General features: G+C 46.2%; 1 protein-coding gene across 3 annotated transcripts in view; it reads left to right on the top strand.

Moving 5' to 3' along the window:
* TBC1D5 (TBC1 domain family member 5) overlaps positions 1–22,655 on the top strand; it is a 588,062-nt gene that overhangs the window by 428,763 nt on the left and 136,644 nt on the right. For all 3 annotated transcript variants that reach the window (XM_018053168.1, XM_018053179.1, XM_018053183.1), the window contains one exon: positions 13,432–13,538. In XM_018053168.1, coding sequence (XP_017908657.1) covers positions 13,432–13,538 — 107 coding nt within the window. The remainder of the gene's footprint in view (positions 1–13,431; positions 13,539–22,655) is intronic.

The raw sequence follows: 22,655 nt of genomic DNA, 5'->3' as shown, positions 1-22,655 counted from the left end.
CTGGCGGAAGCAGTGGTTTGGAGGCCCGCACCCTGGCCCTCCTCCGGAGGTTGCGGGAGCGGCGTGGCCGGGAGGGTGAGGCGCGAAGGGAGAGGCCTCGCCCTTCAGAAGAGCAGCCCGAGGGAGGGGGCCAGCGCGGGGGTAGGGGCCGGTGCTGAGGGGAGGCCCTGCCTCCCGGGAGGGTCCGAACCGGGGAGGAGGAGTCACGGCCACCAAGCACTCAGAGGGAACGCATGCTGCAGGCTTCCTTCCCTCCGGTGGGCTCTAACTCGTGATGCCTCGCCCAGGGCACCCGGCGTGCGGTCGCACCTCTGCACCCAGCCATTCCCAAGCTCGCTCACCAGAGCCTTGGGAGGGAGCAGCACCGGGCGAGGCTCTGGGCGTCTCATGTGTCTTTGGCAACTGTAGGCGCTGTGTTTGTAGCTCGGTGTTGCTCTCCGAGAAACTAAAAGACCTTCAGTGACCGCGCTGCCTCCTCGAGGCCCGCACCTCCTGGGGTCAGGGAGGCTGGGGAGCGCCTGTGACCACCTGATGCTGTGCAGAAAATCAGTTAGGCGGGTGCTTCTCTGAGTCAAAGGTGTCTAGCCTTCCTCATCTCGAAGGAACGTGTCACACACACACACAGACACACACACACACACATGAAGATGCACTGCGTCTAGTCCCAGTCCTGACTTTACAGGCTCAGGTAATGCGGCCTGTTAGGGGCTGAATGTTATCCCCACAGAGCTGTGCTGGTAGCCCTAACCCCTAGCAGTCCAGAGGGTGACCTGGCTTGGAGACGGATGGTTGCAGATGGGATGGGTTAAGATGTGGTCCCACTGGAGTGGGCAGGACTGACGCAGGAGGTAAGGTGATGGTCTGGACACAGAGCTGCACCGAGAGGAGACAATGTGAGCATGCCCAGGAGAATGATGCCTGTGAAGGCAGGGCAGAGTGAAGGGATGCATGCCAAGGCGAGGCAAGGGCTTCCAGCTGCTTCCAGAGGCTGCAAGAGAGGCCCAGCAGAGTGTCCCGGGAGCCCTCAGGAGGAGCGCACCGTCCAACACGGGAGGCCGCAGGAGGCAGGGAGGGTCCTCTCCGTGGGTGTGAGAGGGGCCAGGGCCCTGCCCACCTTGATTTGGACTTCCGACTCCGGCACTGGCCGTGCATTTCTGTCGTTCTGTACCGTCCAGTACTTAGTTAAGCGGCCCTAGCAAGTTAATCTGGTGCCGTTGACAGTCAAGGGGTTGAAAACAGGCACACTCGGTCTGCGGGGTTAGATCTCAGCGCCCTTGCTTAATGCTCTTTCTACTCATTTCACATCAGCATCTCATATTTAATTTTTAACAAAAGTATTCTTTTAAGTTTCTTTATTCACCTTGAACAAATCTTTCATTCTCTTTGAAAGTTAAAGAAGTATAATACAACCGCTTAACAAATTCTAGATAAATCTTAGAACCAACATGTTCTTTTTGAGGCCTCAGAGATGGAGCCCAGCCTCTGTGTTTAGGTAGGCTGGTCCTCACATCACCATTTCCTTATCGCAGACCCTACCCTGATGTTATTAAGTGAAAGTAAAATTTCACATTGAAAAAAAAAAAAGCAATATGAATATCACCTGCAGAGATTTTAAAATTTAACCTTTGAAATGATGTCAGATGGCTGTTCTTCAAACAAAACTTGTAGAATTATTATAGATAGATTGTTTCCAAATATTTTAATCATTTTTACTTTCTTATGTGCTATAAAAAGTGCCTTGTGGATTGTTGGCTGAATTATGTGGATTAAGATTACATGCAGATGCAAAGGTGAGGAATAAGGAAATGTAATCATGAATCATCACTCCTGTAATAGTTTAAAACAGCCCTGCTCTTACCACTGGAGAGGGAGATGGCAGCCCACTCCAGTCTTCTTGCCTGGAGAACCCTGTGGACAGGGGAGCCTGGCGAGCTGCTGTCCGTGGGTTTACACAGAGTCGGACACGACTGAAGCGACTTAGCATGCGTGCATGCATTGGAGAGGGAGATGGCAGCCCACTCCAGTGTTCCTGCCTGGAGAATCCCAGGGACGGGGGAGCCTGGTGGGTGGCTGCGTCTGTGGGGTCGCACAGAGTTGGACACTACTGAAGCGACTCAGCAGCAGCAGCTCTCATCACTTTTTTTTTTTAATTTTTACTGACTGAGTTCATACTGTAAGTCACTCATGTGGTCCTCTCCTTCTCCTGGCCTCACCTCCCTAGATCTTGCTTCTGTTTTCACACCTGGGACAAAGAAGCCTTTCCATCAACCCTCCTGGACCATCCCGGCCCCCTCTGACTGCCCGCTTTTGCGGTCCTGTGAGGTTTCAATCAGGGCCGCTCAATAGCACTTCCACTGTCCTTCTGTTCCTTCCTGTGCGCGTGCCGGGGCCACTCGGGAGAGACGGCGTTCACGGCGCGGGGAAACCCCGTCTTCTCAGCAGTTCCTCGGAACCAAGGCCGATGTTACGGTTCTTGCGTGCCCCTTGAGGCCTCTGCCTCTGCCTGCGCTCAGTCAGTGCCGCCGGTGGCCGCCACGGGAGGGCGCTCTCGAGTCCGGGGTGGGGGCGTGGATCCCTGTGCCGCCGCTGCTAAGAGGACGCGTGCCGGGAGGTCTTTCCAGCTGGGCTTTTTTAAAGGAAGCATTGTCTGCTTTTAAATTAAATTCTAAAATTTTCTGCATCTTTTATCTACTTAAATTTTATTTTATTTTTACTAGTGTCAAAGGAAAACATTTTCTTTAATTTATAAAGTAACATACCTTTTATTTGTCCTGTAAATGGTATTAATAGCTGAAACACTATAATCAAATCCATTTAGCAGTAAACTTCCTAACCAGAAAGTATCTCACACGTGTTTATTGTCTCTTTTAATTAACTCTCTGCCTGAACACTTTGTAAATGGAAAAGTTTCCTCTTGGCACTGGAGTCCACTCCCTGCCTCATTTTCAGCCAGCACTGTAATTTTTCTGTAGCCGTCTCCTCAGTCATTTCTTGGCCCAGCCTGGAGTGACAGTTATGTCCTCTTGCGGTTTAAAACATTGCTTCTTTTTATTTCATTTTAGGTCTCCCCTTCCTCCTCAGCCAGTATCTCTCTATCTGCCAGTCTGTCCATCTGTCCTACCCTGGAATTTCTGTTTCTCTGTTTCCTCCCTAAAAGCATGTTCAACATTATACTGATGTCAAAATGCACTTTATTTCAACCACAAATTGAATATATGTTGTCTTTTCTGGAAAAGCTTGTAAAGCTTTTCATTGGAAGCCTTTGGGAACTGGAAGTAAAGACTCTCCCAAATCACAGTGTTGTGCCTCAGAGTTTGTACCAAAGCACAAATTGGGGTCTTATTTTTGAAGGGATGTTGAAGCAGCTCCTGACAGCTAGCTCTCTTCCTGCTCAGACAGTAAATATTGACCATCTCAGATGTAGATATCAGTGTACCCTTCGGATTATAAATGTATCATTTGTATTACTTTATGTTTTATAATAGTTTTTAAATCTTCTGTATTTCATTAACATAGGTTGATATACCAGAATAACATATTGTCTTGTTTTTTGTTTACATTTTTTAATAAAACAGACTTTATTTTTTAGAGACTTTTTCGGCCTGCTGCAAAATTGAGTGGAAAGTACAGAGAGCATCCCATACACACTCACCCTCCCACCCACAGACCCCACTGTGGGGCCCACATCCCTCACCAGAGCACACATCACCAACGCCCAAATGCTGGTCTTGACCCTCCTGCCACTCTCGGGCTGGATCTCAGTGGGTGTGGCCGCCACTGTAGCAGGACACAGAGTACTTCCCTGCCCGGAAGGCCCTCCCTGCTCCACAGGTTCAGCCCCGCCTCCCTTCTAAGCCAGGACCCCGCTGGGGAGGCGGAGAGGCCAGGGCTGGAAGAGTGCTGGGCGCTCAGTCCCTGGGGGAAAGGGTCTCCGTGGTTTCCTGCCCCGCGCCCAGCAGGAGGTCCTGGCAGAGGCATCTGCAGAGGCCCACTGCCCAGCGCCTCCGCTGCGGAGACCCAGCGGAAGTGCATGGAAGGCCAACACCAGAGCGTTGGCCTGGGACCGCGACCGCAGCGCCTCGGGGAGTCCAGGTCACCGGCTCGGCCCCAGGCCGCTGTGGGGCGCCTCTCGGGGACCGGCTCAGCCCCAGGCCGCTGTGCAGAGCCTCTCGGGGAGGGCAGTTCACTGGCTCGGCCCCAGGCCGCCGTGGGGAGCCTCCAGGTCACTGGCTCGGCCCCAGGCCGCCTTGCGGAGCCTCTCGGGGAGCCCAGTGTACTGCCTCGGCCCCAGGCCACTGTGGGGAGGGCAGTTTGCCCCAGGAGGCCTGTCAGCAGAAGCCTTTGCTTTTAGGCCTCTTCAGAGAAAAAGAACCAGTAGAATATATATATATATATATATATATATAGAGAGAGAGAGAGAGAGAAGAGGAGACTCCTTACAGGAGTCTATGGACACACAGTTACAGAGGCCTGGAAGCCCCACAATCTGCCACCTACGAGCTGGGGACCAGGAAAGCCAGTGGCATAATTCAGCCCAATCTGAAGGCCTGAGAAGCAGGCGGCTGGTGGTGTAAGTGCCAGGATTCCAAGGCCTGAGATCCCGGAGCTCCAGTATCGGGGGCAGGAGAGAAGGAGCCCACCTTCTTTGCTTGTCGTTCCATCAGGCTTCCTGCACACAGGATGATGCCCCCTCCCTGGTGACGCTGGATCTTTTCACTCGGTCCTCTGAGTCCAGGCTTGTCTCTCCCACACACTCAAGGGCACACCCGGAAATAACGTTTTACCTGCTGTCTGGGCATGCTTTAGGCCGGTCAAGTTGGAAACACAAAATTAACTGTCCTGCCCTTCCCTTTGCCCGGAAAACACACGGCTGTCTTCCAGAATGGCTGTACCACTTTGCATCCGCACCAGCAAGGCAGGAAAGTCTTGTTCTGCGTCGACCCTAGCGTCAGTGGTGTCAGTGTTTTGGATTTGGGGCCTTCTCCTGTGTCACACTGTCTTTTTAATGTTTATTTTTTGCCTCAAAATAATCTATACAGCTTTAGGAATAGGGATATGAAGGGAGAATTAATTTCCTAGTCAAATCCTATTCCATGTTCAAAATTAATAGTTGATACCCCATTCTGGCCTTCTATGAAACGAATACCTTCCACGTACTTACTGCTGTTCCACAGTTTTTTCTAGCCCTAGAAAGCAACGTGACGATGGATTCAGGAACTCTAGGGCACCTTTTATGGGCAAAGCCAGCAGAATTGCATGCATCGCTGCACTCTTACCCAGAACTGCTCAAGCTTCCGTGTGCCTGTGTTGCTACCAAAGGAGAATGTACACAGTCCTGCAGGGTGGCGGGGCCGTGCTCGCTGGCGCAGAGCGAGAGGGAGATGGTGGTCTCTGCCTCCCAGCTTAGTTCCCCATTTCTCCATGCAGGTGCCTCCCCACCTAGATTCTTCTTTTCCTTCAGTTCACTTGCCCAGGTGCTCAGTAGAAGTGCCATTAAAATGACAAGGATATCAGACATGAGATGTTCTATTAAGATCCTGCTTTTGCCTTCTTTGCTCCTGAGACCCTATTGAAATAGCATAAACCCATAGGATGCAGAGAATTAGGAAGAAAATTATGGCGGTTTTGGAAGCAGGGAAGCAGATGGGTGAGTGATAACTGACTTAGCATGTCCAGGAAAGTGAAATTCAAAATTGATCATGGAGAAAGCCAGGAAATAACCCGTAAAATTTCCAAAAGTGTGGAAATTGGCAGTGCTAGGTACTTCTGGAAGTTGGTAGGAGGAGGCAGAGAGTTAAGACTGAAAAATGAGAACTGGTTGAAAGTCTAAGAAGCAGACATGCGGATCTCCAGCCTTCAGGATCTGCCCTCTGTGGACAGTGTAGTGAAGGGGGTCTGAGCCAGGGCCCCGGGGAACTTCAGTGACCTTGAACCACTGGCCTTCTTTCTCAGGACATTGAAGCCAGTTTGTCTCCCTCTAGGAAGAGTTTGGGAGAATGTTCTCTGAAGGAATCTAGTTAGCACAAGAGAAGAGGCTCAGGGATGGCCAGAGTGACCTTGGTCAACCCTCAGCATTCACAGACCCACCCACCCATGCACACACAGTTGGCTTCAAGACACCTTTATACTTTCCCACTCCGACAGGGGAACAGGGAGCCCCAAACACCACGCCTCTGAGGAGCGCATCAAAGTGAAAGCAGAGATCTAAAAAACACAGCCAGGAAAAGACCAGTTTGGAGGCCACAGAGCCTTTGCGGCAGGGAGAACACTTCTCAGAGACCTAGGAAATACATAGTTCAAAGGAAAATTAATTAGAAGTTAAAATATAAAAATAGGTGTCTGGAATATAAAAGTGGAAAAGTGTCTCAGAAAGAAGCAAATGAAACAGAAAATAAAGAAAATTAAGAGGACCAGGCCAAGAGATCCAACATCTAGCTAAGGTGATTTCTTTTTTAAAAAAAAAAAAAAAAGGATGGAGTAACAAACTCAAAATGAAGAGTAGAAGGGAGAAAGTCATCAAAGATACAAAGAGAACTTTCTAGTTGAACAAAAAGAACTTGAGTTTCTAGATTGAAAGGGCCCATTACATATGAAAACAGATGCAAACCAAGGTATTAATCATCAGTTTACAGAGCAAGATGTTGGGGAGGAGAAGAGAACACAGATCTCAGAAGGGATTAGGAATTGAAATGGTTTGAGGTTTTCCAGCTGGAAACCGAGAAACTCTAAAGCAGTGGTACCAATATCCTAAGGGAAGAATATTCCCAACCTAGAGAATTCTATCTAACCAGACTGTTAACTAAAGTCCAAATCTTTCAAACAGAGGTTTTAAAAAATTCATTTTGGGAGCATAGAGCTTTTGGAGGGATGTGCTCCAGCAAACTGAGGGCATGAAGCAAGAAAGACGTGGCTCAGGGCTCTGGGGAGCAGGAACACCACACAGGCAAGAGGCAAAGGGCGTCCTCAGAGGGGCGGACCTGGGGCCTCGCGAGCAATCTCCTCAGGAGAAAAGCCAGACTGTCAGAACAGGAGAGGTGTATATGACTGTGGCAGCATCGAGTTCATCTTAAGTGTGTACGTGACTGTATACAGTCAGTCACGAGTGACGTCCGACCGCTGGGAGCAGTGAGCCCTAGCAAAGTGAAGGGCCAAGCCCCCTGCGAAGGGCACGCCCATTCAGCTTCAGCTGCTTGTTGCCACGCGGGAATGCTAGACCAGGGTTACCAGCTCCTAAGATTTTTATGAAACCCACATTTTCCTGAGGAGCATTCTCATTTTTAAATACCAGGAACTGATTAAAAAAATTTTAAATACTGCAAGTTAAACAGTTCTCCAGCTGGATTTAGCTCCAAGCTGCCAGACTGCAGCCTCTTTCATTCTAGAAGTTTCTGTTGTTTCCATCACAGTGAGTTTGTGAAGACAGAAGCCTCCAAATTTTCCAACTTGTTGACTAGCACAACCGATAGACTCCCTAGAGTATGATGACTGTCCGCCCCAGACATGGCGGCTACCTGATTCTGTGTCCACGAGGATGGAGAGGCCTCACATACATTCTGCTAACCAGCGTTTATCCAGCAGCCAGGGCTTCCCTGGTGGCTCAGATGGTAAAGAATCCGCCTGTGGTGCGGGAGACCAGGGTCCGATCCCTGGGTCTGGAAGATGCTCTGGAGAAGGGCATGGCAACCCACTCCAGTACCACGGACAGAGGAGCCTGGCTGCAGTCCATGGGATCACAAAGTGTCGGACAAGACTGACCCTGTTCAGTTCAGTCACTCAGTCGTGTCCAACTCTTTGTGACCCCATGGACTACAGCATGCCAGGCTTCCCTGTCCATCACCAACTCCCGGAATTTACTCAAACTCATGTCCATCAAGTTGGTGATGCCATCCAACCATCTCCTCCTCTGTTGTCCCCTTCTCCTCCTGCCTTCAATCTTTCCCAGCATGAGGGTCTTTTCCAATGAGTCAGCTCTTTGCATCAGGTGGCCAAAGTATTAGAGTTTCAGCTTCAGCATCAGTCCTTCCAGTGAACACTCAGGACTGATCTCCTTCAGAATGGACTGGTTGGATTTCCTTGCAGTCCAAGGGACTCTCAAGAGTCTTCTCCAACACCACAGTTCAAAAGCATCAATTCTTCAGTGCTCAGCTTTCTTTATAGTCCAACTATCACATCCATACACGACCACTGGAAAAACCGTAGCCTTGACTAGACGGACTGAGTGATTAAGCACACAGATATATACATGACAAAGCAAATGTAAAGGCAGGCAGTTATCAACTACAGGAAGCAAAAGCGGCTCTAGAAGAAAGAAGAGTAATTACGATATAATATAAAAATGAAAACAAAAAATTGTTTAACCAAAAACTTTGATATAACTTCATGAGGGTGAGATGAGTAATGTGGGTATGGGTGGAGGATTTAGTTTCAGGGCTGGGGTGTAGTTGCACATGGCAAGTTGCCAGGCACATTATTTGTGCTTATGACTTTAAAAAATTTAGAAATAGTAGTTCTTAGCCCATCTTGTTACCTTGGGAAGGTATATCTAAATATGAAATTAAATAATTTGAATATCTTTCACTTCAAAATTTTTCAGTTATAAGTACAGTTAACTTCGACTTATATGTAAGTTAAAGGTCCCCATTACTTTTTTGTTTGTTACTACGGAGAAACTATAAACCAGCTCCCATAGAACCATTCCAGAATAGTTGTAGGCCATTTAAAGGTAGAGGCAGCCAGCTCAGTTCTGCTTCAGGTGAAAAGTGAAAGTGAAAGTTGCTCAGTTGTGTCTGACTTTTTGAGACCCCATGGACTGACTATACAGTCCATGGAATTCTCCACGCCAGGATGCTGGAGTGGGTAGCCTTTCCCTTCTCCAGGGGATCTTCCCAAGCCAAGGTTCAAACCCAGGTCTCTCGCATTGCAGGCAGATTCTTTACCAGCTGAGCCACAAGGGAAGCCCAAGAATACTGGAGCGGGTAGCCTATCCCTTTTCCAAGGGATCTTCTCAACCCAGGAATTGAACCGGGGTCTCCTGCATTGCAGGCGAATTCTTTACCAGCTGAGCCACCAGGGTGAAGGAAGTCCTGTTTGTTTAGCAACAGACAAGCCAGGTGGGGAAGCACACGACCTCACATCCCTGCCATTCTGTTGGAAGCCCTGCAGATAGGGTAAGCACTGTCTATACGTGAGAGGGATACAGGTTTAGTGAGGTTAGGCTGCTTGCCTGGATTCACACACAGTAAATGACCAGCCACCATTCTGATGCAGCTCTAATCTAGACCATCCAATTTCAGATTCCACAGGTTTCCCTAGGTACCACTCACTTTTGTCTTGGCGCTCCGAAAGGAAGCTCTTCAGGGTGTGGCTTCGGGCCTTTTTCCTTAGAGCATGTGCATCCTTGCGTGCGTGTGCAAACATTTAGAGACGCATTAGCACCTGTCCTTCTGAAACTGTTTCAAAAACCTGCAGAAGAGGGAATGCTCCCAAGCTCACTCTATGAGACCACCCTCACCTTGACACCAGAACCAGAGGAAGATCCCACCAGAAAACTACAAGCCAGTATCACTGATGAACACAGAGGCAAGAGTGTGCAACAGAGCCCTGGAGGACCAATCTAACAGTGCGTTAGAAGGACCGTGCCCCATGATCAAAAGGGACTTATCCCAGGGATACAAGGGTTTTCCAGTATCTGAAGATCAGTCCATGCGGTCCATACCACGTTCATGAACTGAAGAATAAAAAGCGTGTGATCGTCCTGGTAAAGCGCATACGTCCTTGGCTGCAGTCGCAGGTGCACAGCGAAGCCTGACCTTTTCTTCTTTTTCATCCTTTGGCTTGTGTCATTGTCCTGCTCTGGCTGAGTTAACACTGGAGAAGGAACAGTGTGGTGGGCGCGTTTTTCAGGTTAAGAAAAAGTTTACTATAAAGATCAAAACTAAATTGTCATCCTATCAGATTTCTACTATTCATCTTAAAAGCTTGCATTTTTCTCTGTTACATATGCTAAATTGGCCTCAGTTATTCAACACTTCTGGCACATAATTACAAACGAAAAATGCTCTGGAAATACAAGTTTTCATTAGTAAACTGGAGATGTCATTATCTGAAAGCAGGGGGCAAGAGGGAGGGGAAACTTACCTCTGCTTATTTGGGTTTTACTCTGGGATCCTTTTAACCAAAGTTAACAGAGAGACAAGAAAGTTGATTACTGCATATAGCTCACATGTATACGGGAGATACCCAGGGGATAATGAGCGACCCTCAAAGAGATGGCTTTGGATTTCAGGATTAAATACCAACTTAATAGAGACAGGAAAGGGGAGTGTAGCCCTCTTAGGGGAGAGTAAATGAATTTTAGGACAGATGAATGGACCCTGAGAAGAATAAATGGAAGGTATCTTTGTGACAAAGTTTGTCTGGAGGGACTTGTGACAGCTGAGTTCCTTTTCAAGCATTTATGGGAGTTAGCGGTAAGAGGAGTTCAGAGAAAGCTTCTCCCTGCACTTGCTGATTCCAAGTGCCTCCAGCTCAAAATAATCAATGTACCAGAGTGGCCTACTGTGGGGTGGCACATCCTGAACTACCTACAGCCATACTTCAGGGTAGCGTGTTCTGCCACCTTTCAGAGTTCAGACTCACTCTCCACCATGTCCCTAGTGCTGCTGCCCGGGCCAGGAGTTAGTAACTGCTGAGGAAGTGTTGGTTACATTCAGTAATGGATGGATGGGTGGGTGGATGGATTGGAGAAATGGGAAGAAGAGCCTTAATGCCCTCATTTGTTACGCAAGAAGAATGTTAGTACGTTATTTAGCACTCTTATTTTATAAAATGCATTTGTATTTGTAAAACATAGTATATAACTTCTCATAGTTTCGAAAGTTTTCTCAAGTTGTAGTAACAGAGGACTGTTGCCCTGGTTCCTCCAAACAAGTGCCTGTGTCAAGATGCTTTACAGACTGGGTTATGCTGATCTTCCAAGCTATTTACACTTACTGTGGGCTTCCCTGGTAGCTCAGCTGGTAAAGAATCTGCCTGCAATGCAGGAGACCCCAGTTTGATTCCTGGGTTGGGAAGATCCCATGGAAAAAGGCCACCCACTCCAGTATCCTTGGGCTTCCCTGGTGGCTCAGACGGTAAGAATCTGCCTGCAATGCGGGAGACCTGGGTTCGATCCCTGGGTTGGAAAGATCCCCTAGAGAAGGGAAAAGGCTACCCACTTTTGTGTTTTTGCGTGGAGAATCCCGTGAAGAGAGGAGCCTGGTGGGCTGCAGACCACAGGGTCGCAAAGAGTTGGACGTGACTGAGCGACTAAGCACAGCACCGCACACAAGAGTGCTAATGTTAGGTGGCTTTTCTGTTTTCAGTGATTATTTGCATCTGTTGTGTCATTTGATTTTCAAAACAATGGACTTTCAAATAAAACCCTGACTCTTCCACTAGACTTTTGAATTGCAAATCTTGGTTCAGCACCAAATCACCGTGTGATCCAGACAGGTGATTTAACCTCTCCAAGGATCAGTTCCCTCATCTGTAGCGATAATAACTGTACCCTTGTCGTCAGACTGCCGTGGGAATCACATGCAGGTGAGGTTTTCGGGATAGAGCCTAATGAAGAAGGCGTCAGCAGGCCCCTCTTGCCTCAGAGGTGGTGGCAGTCACAGCTCCCTGTGTTAGGCATCGGCCCTGCTGTGCTTTCGCTTTCTTCAAGGGGAGGACGGCGGTTTGTTCCTCTCTGCTTCCCCTCCCAACATGAGGCCAGTCATGGATGAGGCACTCAACAGACAGCTGTTGGAATGAGTGAGGTAGGCAGGTCAGTTTCTTTTAAATCAGAAAGTTGTTCTCTAAATGACTAAACTTGAGCTCAGAGAGGTTGCTCCCAGGAAGTTTTGAGCAGCTGCTATAAATCAGTCGTTTAGATTATGTCATTTACTCTCCAGGCAGTGTTACCAGAGGTCCCAGGAGGAGAGCTCCCTCTTTGAATCCTGAGCCCAGAACCATTTCCATTAAACTCTCCTGCCTGTCTCACAAAATACACAAGAATTCTTCTAGGGTCAGTGACTAATATATAATCATTACAGCATTTGGGAAAATAATTTTATATGAGTTATAAAATGAATCGATTATCCAAGTTTTATTTATTTGATCACACACAAAAAAAAAACTATACGTGAAAATGTTATACTATTCTAAATATCCTAGGTTTTTGAATTCTACAGTAAAAAAGACAACAGGTAACTGAGTATGAATATGACAAAATGAACAACTAAGGAAAGAAGAGTCTGAACAGATACAGAAAGGGTAGGATAAGTGAGTACTTTACAAATGAAAGCAGATGTATGAAATTACAAGCTGTCAGATCAGCAGTGGAGATGAAGATGATAAAGTGGTTCCTCCCGTAGATTATAATTATTCATTTTGCCCGGTCCGGAATGCTCATGGAGCGGGGGAGGGGTGGGAAGCTGTCGCAAGGAATGATGTTTCCCACTGAAGAAGGAAAAAAGGGAGTCTAGGAACCAAGGCTATTTCTGATCATAAAACACTGTTCTGTGACTTGTATTGTTTCTGGTGAATTACAGTTGTTTTCCTGTGGAATAGTTTTCAACTAACCATTCTGATTAATAAAAAGGATTCAGTTGCAACCACAGGAAGTTGCAGCTGTAAAGGTTGTTCACAGTCCTGCTGCAGAGGCCGTCAGCCTGGCTCCCGACATCAGCGTCACGGACGGCAGACGGGCGGCCAAGGGATGGAGCGGTTCACACAGACCGGCCGGGAAGGGCTGCTTGATGCTGCGGCCACAGTCAGGCTGGTTTAGGGAAAGGCCTGAAGGTCCGTCTAAGGGACAGAGGCGTCTCCATGATGATTTTGACACTTTTCCTCCAAGAAAATGCTGCATAGATATCTTTGCTAAATCCCTCGTTACCTTTAGAAAAATAATCTGAAGAGATTGTATTCTCTTTAATTTTGAACTGTGTAATATTTATATATACAGAAAATAAATGGAACATATACAAGTTGCAAAGTATAATAATCATGGTGAATAATACTTTATGGGAATTTTAAATTGGTCCTTTCCCATTCATAAGATTTTTGCTCCTATTTCCAAGCAGCGAAGTAGAGACATTTAAATACAGCCATATAAATGGCAGTAAGCGTGCATGCTCCTCATTTACGTTGCAGACGCACACACACATCTCGGCTCCTTCGGTCCAGCGCCGCCCTGAGGCTGGGGCCCGTGCGCTGGGGCGTGTGTGCGGCCCAGTGTGCGGCTGCGGAGGCGGTCCGGCAAGGATCCCTTCTCCCAGCTTCCCTTTATCCAGATCAGCTGAGTTACTGATTTACCTTCTTTGAACCTAAGTTGTTATTTTGTTTCTCTTACTGGTCCAGATACTTGAAACAGGATTGCCTCTCAATTACTGTTTCCCTTCTATTTAGTGATCTCCAGTAACTACCAGACCTGTCTTGGCCTTCTGATGCATTACCCACTCATCGGGGACGTTCACTCACTGATTCTTAAGGCTCTGTTCCTTCGTGACCCGAAGGTAAGCTTCCCAAGTGGGACGTGCACAGTGTTAAGTGGGATGAAAAATTGGCGTCTCCTCATGACTAAGGATTCGTAATGTCAAATGTGCCTAATGGCAGATGAATCACCTGCTGAAAGAATTTTCCTAAGAGTCGTAGGCCAAAACTCCCAGGCCTGATGGGCTAGCAGCTCAGCGGGCAAACAGAGGACACTGGCTGAGAGGTGGGAGCGCGTGCTGTTGTCACTCAGAAGGGCCTCCTGCCCGCCTGCTCCCTTGGGAGCCCAGGGCGTGGCTGAGCACCCGCATCTGCTGGGAACCGTACTTGGTGACCATCAGCTTCCCGCACGAGGCCCAAAACTGACCCAGGTAGAGCCTTGAGGACCGTATGAAGACCAAGACATTAGAGCTCTAAAAAAACACCCGTTTTCTAAGAGTTTATAATGAAATGAAATACTAAGTTATTTCATATTATGAATGTATATTTATTTTGTGGGTTGAGTAACCTAATAAAGGGAAGATCTAAAGAGTATTTAATACTGACTTCTCTATTTGAACTTAAGTCACCAAAATTTTCTTTATACTCCAGAGAAAAAGTGGGTTCATTTACAACTAATGTTATATTTCTTGAAAATAAGAACATTAAGTGACCTAAAAAAAAAAAACTGTGAATCCTTGATGCTTCAGAGCCAAACAGAAATACTGGATGGAGCCTGAGAGAGGAAGTGTGGGACAGGAGGCTGCGGGTGCCGGGCAGCCGGTGGTAACCCTGCCCTTGGCTCTCTGGCAGGGCCTCCTGCAGTCGTGCTGGCCGCGGTGCAGCCGTCTCTGAGCCAGTCTGTGTGCGGGTCCACTGCCAGGGCTCTGTCTGATCGATGTGGACCTCCAAGTCCAGCGTGATCCTGATTCTGAGAGATTTCTGTCCTTGCCTCAGTTGTTGACTTCAACCTTTGAGCGTATCTTATATTTATTTTTTGCTTGGTTTTAAATTTTTGTGTTTTTTTGTGCCTATATCCATTTTCTCAGAAATGCACAATTTTTATATCATTTCTCCTGCACAAAGTTTCATTATGTATCAGAAACATAATCCATCATTTCCCTGATACATAAGGTAGCTTATATTTTTTCTGGTAAGGTTTAGGATTCAGACTATGAAAAACATAAAGTCCCATATTTCTTATGTGTATTTAGGCTGTAGAAGTATATATTTTTACTATGAAATAGCCAAGATTAGTGGCATATCTATAAAGGGAGTAAAAAATGAAGTTGCTAGTCAGTGAGGTATCTGAGTTTTGATCTACAGACTTATGGTAAATTCTGTCTGCTCAGCACTGGTAATTATTAGAGTCATACAGAATGGGACAAAAATTGCTTAAATAGCCATTTGAATTATCCATTTGTGTGATTTGTTTGGTTTAATTGAAAGGAGAAATGAATCTGTTATGTAAACCATCCATCTTGTTAAGTTTTTTCCTAGCTAAATATGGTTGTCCTTCCTATAAACGATTTACACTTACAGTTGCAGAATTCTGATACTAAATTCATCAATGTTATTAGCAGAATCTGTGACTTTAGAATGCTTTTGATCTCAAGAAGGTCGTAGAGGGACTTCCTCTTGTGGTCCAGTGGATAAGACTGTGGTCCAATGCAGGGTGTTCGGGTTCAGTCCCTACTTAGGGAACTAGATCCGCGGCTAGGGCCCAGAGCAGCCAAACAAATAAGTAAATATTTAAAAAAGAGGAAGGTTGTGTGTGTGTGTGTGTGTGTGTGTGTGTCTGTGTGTGTCTGTGTGTGTGTGTGTGTGTATATACACACATATATAGAGAGAGGGAGAGAGAGAATAATGAAACCAGTTCTACAAGCATTAAATTCTTCTGTAAGATTTAAGAGGAAAAAAAAATAGCATAAAAAGATATCTGAAAAACAGTATTCCTCACTTTCACATTCAGGGTCTTACCAGTAAAAACAATTAAGGTAAGTGTCCAAAATTTAGGACCTTAATCTGGTATTTCCGAGACATGAGAAGCTGGGCAGAAGGCAGGAGTCATGTTGAAAAAGCTTTTGAGAGCAAGGTCATGGCGTGGTGACATCTGTAAGGGAAAATAAAGATAGCCGCAGCATTTTAAGGGGGTTCAGATGGCCAGCTCAGCGAGGCGGGAGTTTAGCTAAGTGTATGTAATGCTGACCCGCTGCCTTTATCAGTACGTCACTCGGCACTAGTGCTGATCGGAGGTCTGTCGTAGTGCGGGGCCCTGGGTCTAGCCAGGAGCCTGAGCTAGGAATCCGGACACTGGTTCAAGTCTTGACTCTCCTACCAAACATCCTGTTATCTGATGAGATCCATGCGTCCTGAGTCTCCATCTTCTCTTGTGTTGAATTACTTTGCCTCTGATAACCCACCCAAGCAGAGCAGCCTTTGACCGTAAAGAACTGACTTCTAATGATATAATAAGATTGAAGACACAAGTGGAAAAAAAAAAAGTTCACATATATATTCCAAAACTCCCCAAGCAGATATGTAATTCATGTCAATTACGAACTCATAGAGGAGGCCATGGACACTTCACTTCAGTTCAGTTCAGTTCAGTCGTGTCTGACTCCTTGTGACCCCATGAATTGCAGCACGCCAGGCCTCCCTGTCAGAGAAGGCAATGGCACCCCACTCCAGTACTCTTGCCTGGAGAATCCCAGGGACGGGGGAGCCTGGTGGGCTACCATCTATGGGGTCACACAGAGTCGGACACAACTGGAGCGACTTAACAGCAGCAGGCTTCCCTGTCCATCACCAACTCCCAGAGTTTACCCAAACTAACGTGCATCAAGTCTGTGATGCCATCTCATCCTCTGTCGTCCCCTTCTCCTCTTGCCCCCAATCCCTCCCAGCATCAGAGTCTTTACCAGTGAGTCAACTCTTCACATGAGGTGGCCAAAGTATTGGAGTTTCAGCTTCAGCATCAGTCCTCCCAGTGAACACCCAGGACTGATCTCCTGGGAGGGAATAAAGAGAGGAGGAAAAGTTGTTGCTAGTACCCCACCCCATCCTCTGAAAATCCAGACATCAGAGTGCTTTAAATGTTTCCTGTGTATTAGCAGCAATGAAACACTGAAATCAGAGTGAGTATATCCACACAGGCAGATCGCTAAACTAGTGGAAAGAAGAGGTTTGAAGCGCGGGGGTTTGCTCCCCATGTCCGAGCTTCACGAGGCAGTTGTGCTTAGCGCTGCTGACAGACACAGTAAGATAGGAATAAACACGCAGCTCCAGGCCTCCCTGGGTCCTCATCAGCCTTCAGAGGAGCGCTTCGTCCTCCCGCTAGCCCTCAGGCCCAGTGGAGGCTGCTCAGTTGAGGACAGACTGTAGTAGGGCTCGAGACACTGGGCTGTTACTTGTTTTCCATCAGATGTAGGCTTTGCTGGGAAACTACGTCTCATCCTAGCAGACTGAGATGATGGGCCTGGAAACTGTGACCGCAGGCTCATACTCCTCCATGTCTCCAAGCCCTTTGCCATGCTTGGTTTGGTCCTCACTGCAAGCTCCGAGTCGGGCAGAGCGGGTTCTGTCTCCTCTTGCTTTTTCAGTGCAGAGGGATTAAGGGGTGTGGCTTTCCCCAGGCCAAGCTGCCTGCAAGCATGCAAACCAGCTAGAGCGGTTCCAGGCCCTGCTTCTGCTCAACCCCTCCTGAGAGTCCGAGCATCTGCTCTCCCTTCCCCAGGAAGCCGTTCCAGGCTCAGATAAGCAGATGTTTTCCCTTTGAGTGCCCTCAGCACCTTAGTTGAGCAGTTTGCTTAATCGATGAATCATAGGTTAGCGATTTGCTTGTATCTTTTATCAGTTATCTCTCCTCATGATCCTCTCATTTGATAGCTTTAGCCTTGGTCCTGCAGTGTTGCTCTTAAGAAAACAACGGTAAATTGAATGCTGACTCTAATCTGGGTGGATCTCACTCACCTCACCTGTTTTTACCTCCCTTCACCATATCCACATTCCACAGAAGCCGTGCTCAGTGGTCTGTTTGTCAGCTGCCATCTTTTTCAAGACGGTGAAGAGACCCTAGAGTTTGAAGTTAAAGGGCATCTAGCTTTAATTCTCTATCAGACAGAATTATTTGAAAACCTATTACTCCCCTCAGATACCATGGAACAAAGCAGACACAACATAGAATCCAGTCAGTGTACTTCACTTAGACCGTGAGAGTCCAGAACTGCAGAGAACCAAGAGAGTCTGACGCACCTCCTCCTCCTGTGCGAGCAAACAGGATGAGAGTGCAGCTGCGGGTGTGTGCAAGGCCGCGCCGCTTGCCAGCAGCAGATCGAGGGGCAGAACCCAGGTCTTTCAGCATTCCCGCCTGAGAGATGTACCTTGTATTAGTTTTAAAAATGGTAGAGTCTTAGTTACTGATCCTTCTCGTATAGATTCTTTTATTTATAGCAGTAGGTATTTTTCTGCACATGTAGTAAGTGAAACGGACGTGTTTGTAAGAGACCCAGGAACTGCTTGCAGCGTTGCTGAGTGTGTGAGGAGACTGGGTGTCAGTGTCTGCAGCGCCCGCTCCTCTGCTCACCGGACGGTGTGGTTCCTGCGCTTGCTCTTCAGACCACACTCTGGATGCTCGGCTTCCTGCCTCCTGCTGTGTTAGAATCACGGAGCAGATTTCCAAAAACAGTCCACTAAATGAAGTAGGGGGGTGGAAGGAGGGCAGTCTGAAAAATATGAAGGGATTAAAAAACATTGTTCTAACTAGTTGTTCAAATTCCAAAAAAAATTTAAAAACCCAATTAGAAACAAAAGTCATAGGGAATGTGAACATATTGTGCTCCTTAAATAACCAGATGTTCTTTCCTTCCTGAAGGCAGTAAGGGCTCGGAATAAAAGGTTTAAAACTATTGTTTTAAGTTAACTGTGAATTTTGCAAATCTGCTTTTACCCTTCAGCAAATAAAATTCTAATATGGAAACATAAGCAAAGCAAGTTTCATTTTGCGGTCCTCTCTTATTTGTGTTGCATGTTGAGTGCTAGCCTTATCACAAAGACTCATTACAAATGAAATGCAGTACATCGATTGACACTGTAGATTGTTCAGGAAGAATTTGACAGCCACCGATGGAAGACTAGAATATTGTCCAAAAATTATTTCCGGTAAGTTTGCAAGCATCTCTTTTAGCAGTGACTGTTACTGTTTATGGGAGAAAATTGCTAGAAATAAGATAACTTAATTCTATAGTCATTCTTGTACACAAAAACATCCTATAAAGTATAGTGTACAGTGTTTTTGTGCTTGGCCAGTTCTGATTTGGCTTTTGTTTGGATTTATGTTAGACTTTGCTTTTTTAATTATAAAATCCAAATACTCAGATTTTATGCCAGTAACAGATTTTTATTTTTTTAATTCCAAAAGCCTCACTGTACATGCAACTTTTTTTTTTCCTGTCAAATGTCACTTTACTAAAATGTCATATATCAGAATTGAAATGATAAGTGGATTCAAGTCTGGTGACGATGATAGAAGATGCTTCACTCTGGCAAAGCCAGTATAATGTCTTCTTCTCTAAACGGGGAAGGACCTAAAACCACACACACTGGCTCTTTGAGAGTGCACATTGTCCATTTATCTGCTTTTCCTGATGTTCTTGTCGAAAGCTCTGTTCAGATTTCCAAGGATACTTTTTGTGTGATTTTGTTATAGAAAGAATGTGTTACTTCTGGTTTCGTCATCCTTTTTCCCCTCTAAGAGCTGAAGCAGTTCCCTGAAATCTTTCTTAAAAAGTCATATTCCTGTGTGTTTTCTCTCTTAGTGACCAAAAGCGGGTGTTTTTTTCTTTGTATCTATACATGACTCTATATTGTTCTTTTTATCACTAGATTTTAACCAGCTGAATGATTATTGTGGTTAATATTTAGGCACTGGTGATTTCTCAGTTATATTTTCATGTTCAATCAGAAATATAGACTTTTTGAGATAGACTAACCTTAAAAACCTCAAGTTTTACTTCTGAGTAAATAGTGGTTTTCAAAAATCTATAAAAGAGTAATCAAAACATCTTTATTGAACCAGTATTTGAAGTTTGTTATTTATTATGTTCAGACATTTCATAAAACAGAATTATATGTTCCTCAGAACTTATTAAGGGTTTCCTAGGGCCTTTAGTTTTGGATTCGTTCTATAAAGTGTTTTGAGTTTGTTACTCAGCAGGTCTTGACTGTGCGTTGCCCTGCACTGGCACTGTTTAGCTGCTGGTGATGTTAAAGGTGGACCGAAAAATGGACCTTACCATAATGAACAAGCAAGCAGAAACTACTCAGTTCATCACGTGTTACAAAAGGTGCGGATAGGATGTCATCCTTAAAGTGAGAAGGGGAAAAGAATCTGATCTCAGTGAATACCTCCATGGGTTGGTCTAAAGGCTCTCTCTCAGGAGGCACCATTTCAGGTGAGAACTGTTGGAGGGGAAGGAACTAGCCAGCCACAGAGTCGGGAAAGGAGCCTCTAAGGAAGGGGACAGCAAACACGGACTCCAAAGGAAGAAGGAGCTTGGGCTGTTAGTGGAGCCAGCAGACCAGCAAGCTGCCCGGGGCCCCGCCTGAGACCAGGCGGGCCGGCGAGCCTCCCTGAGGTCACAGCTTGAAGCTCCAGAAAAATGCTGGATTCTAGATGGCTCTGCCTGATGGTTAAGACATCTTATCATAAAGACTCTTGCTCTCAGGCAGAAGTGCCAAAAACTCTTCTTAAAGGAGCTCCTCAAACCTTGGTAAAACACGTTCATTTATTCAGACCTCCAGGAAAACAAACCCATTTACTCAAACCTCTAGACTGAAAAGGCAAAATGATAGGATACTGAAAGAGGAACTCCCCAGATCAGTAGGTGCCCAATATGCAACTGGAGATCAGTTCAGTTCAGTTCAGTCGCTCAGTCGTGTCCGACTCTTTGCGACCCCATGAATCGCAGCACGCCAGGCCTCCCTGTCCATCACCAACTCCCGGAGTTCACTCAGACTCACATCCATCGAGTCCGTGATGCCATCCACCATCTCATCCTCTATCGTCCCCTTCTCCTCCTGCCCCCAATCCCTCCCAGCATCAGAGTTTTTTCCAATGAGTCAATTCTTCTCATGAGGTGGCCAAAGTACTGGAGTTTCAGCTTTAGCATCAGTCCCTCCAAAGAAATCCCAGGGTTGATCTCCTTCAGAATGGACTGGTTGGATCTCCTTGCAGGCCAAGGGACTCTCAAGAGTCTTCTCCAACACCACAGTTCAAAAGCATCAATTCGTTGGTGCTCAGCCTTCTTCACAGTCCAACTCTCACATCCATACATGACCACTGGAAAAACCATAGCCTTGACTAAACGGACCTTAGTCGGCAAAGTAATGTCTCTGCTTTTGAATATGCTGTCTGGGTTGGTCATAAATTTTCTTCCAAGGAGTAAGCATCTTTTAATTTCATGGCTGCAGTCACCATCTGCAGTGATTCTGGAGCCCAAAAAAATAAAGTCTGACACTGTTTCCGCTGTTTCCCCATCTATTTCCCATGAAGTGATGGGACCAGATGCCATGATCTTCGTTTTCTGAATGTTGAGCTTTAGGCCAACTTTTTCGCTCTCCACTTTCACTTTCATCAAGAGGCTTTAGCTCCTCTTCACTTTCTGCCATAAGGGTGGTATCATCTGCATATCTGAGGTTATTGATATTTCTCCCGGCAATCTTGATTCCAGCTTGTGTTTCTTCCAGTCCAGCGTTTCTCATGATGTACTCTGCATAGAAGTTAAATAAGCAGGGTGACAATATATAGCCTTGACGTCCTCCTTTTCCTATTTGGAACCAGTCTGTTGGTCCATGTCCAGTTCTAACTGGTGCTTCCTGACCTGCATACAGATTTCTCAAGAGGCAGGTTAGGTGGTCTGATATTCCCATCTCTCAGAATTTTCCACAGTTTATTGTGATCCACACAGTCAAAGGCTTTGGCATAGTCAATAAAGCAGAAATAGATGTTTTTCTGGAACTCTTGCTTTTTCCATGATCCAGCAGATGTTGGCAATTTGATCTCTGGTTCCTCTGCCTTTTCTAAAACCAGCTTGAACGTCAGGGAGTTCACGGTTTACGTGTTGCTGAAGCCTGGCTTGGAGAATTTTGAGCATTACTTTACTAGCGTGTGAGATGAGTGCAATTGTGCAGAAGTTTGGGCATTCTTTGGCATTGCCTTTCTTTGGGATTGGAATGAAAACAGAGGTTTTCCAGTCCTGTGGCTACTGCTGAGTTTTCCAAATTGGCTGGCATATTGAGTGCACCACTTTCACAGCATCATCTTTCAGGATTTGAAACAGCTCAATTGGAATTCCATCACCTCCACTAGCTTTGTTCGTAGTGATGCTTTCTAAGGCCCACTTGACTTCACATTCCAAGATGTCTGGTTCTAGATTAGTGATCACATCATCATGACTATCTGGGTCGTGAAGATCTTTTTTGTACAGTTCTTCCGTGTATTCTTGCCACCTCTTCTTTGATCTCCACTGGAGATCAGTGGAGAAATAACTCGAGAAAGAATGAAGGGATGGAGCCAAAGCAAAAACAATATCCAGTTGTGGATGTGACTGGTGATAGAAGCAAGGTCCAATGCTGTAAAGAGCAATATTGCATAGGAACCTGGAATGTCAGGTCCATGAATCAAGGCAAATTGGAAGTAGTCAAACAGGAAATGGCAAGAGTGAACGTCGACATCCTAGGAATCCGCAAACTAAAATGGACTGGAATGGGTGAATTTAACTCAGATGACCGTTATATCTACTACTGCGTGTAGGAATCCCTTAGAAGAAATGGAATAGCCATCATGGTCAACAAAAGAGTCTGAAATGCAGTACTTGGATGCAATCTCAAAACCAACAGGATGATCTCCGATCATTTCCAAGGCAAACCATTCAATATCACAGTAATCCAAGTCTATGCCCCAACCAGTAACGCTGAAAAAGCTGGAAGTTGAACGGTTCTATGAAGGTGTACAAGACCTCTTAGAACTAACACCCAAAAAAGATGTCCTTTTCATTATAGGGGACTGGAATGCAAAAGTAGGAAGTCAAGAAACACCTGGGGTAACAGGCAAATTGGTCTTGGAATACGTGATGAAGCAGGGCAAAGGCTAATAGAGTTTT

This window comes from Capra hircus, chromosome 1 (assembly GCF_001704415.2).
Source record: "Capra hircus breed San Clemente chromosome 1, ASM170441v1, whole genome shotgun sequence".
Lineage (NCBI taxonomy): Eukaryota > Metazoa > Chordata > Mammalia > Artiodactyla > Bovidae > Capra > Capra hircus.
The sequence above is the reverse complement of the archived record's forward strand: the minus strand, read 5'-3'. Positions and strand labels throughout refer to the sequence as shown.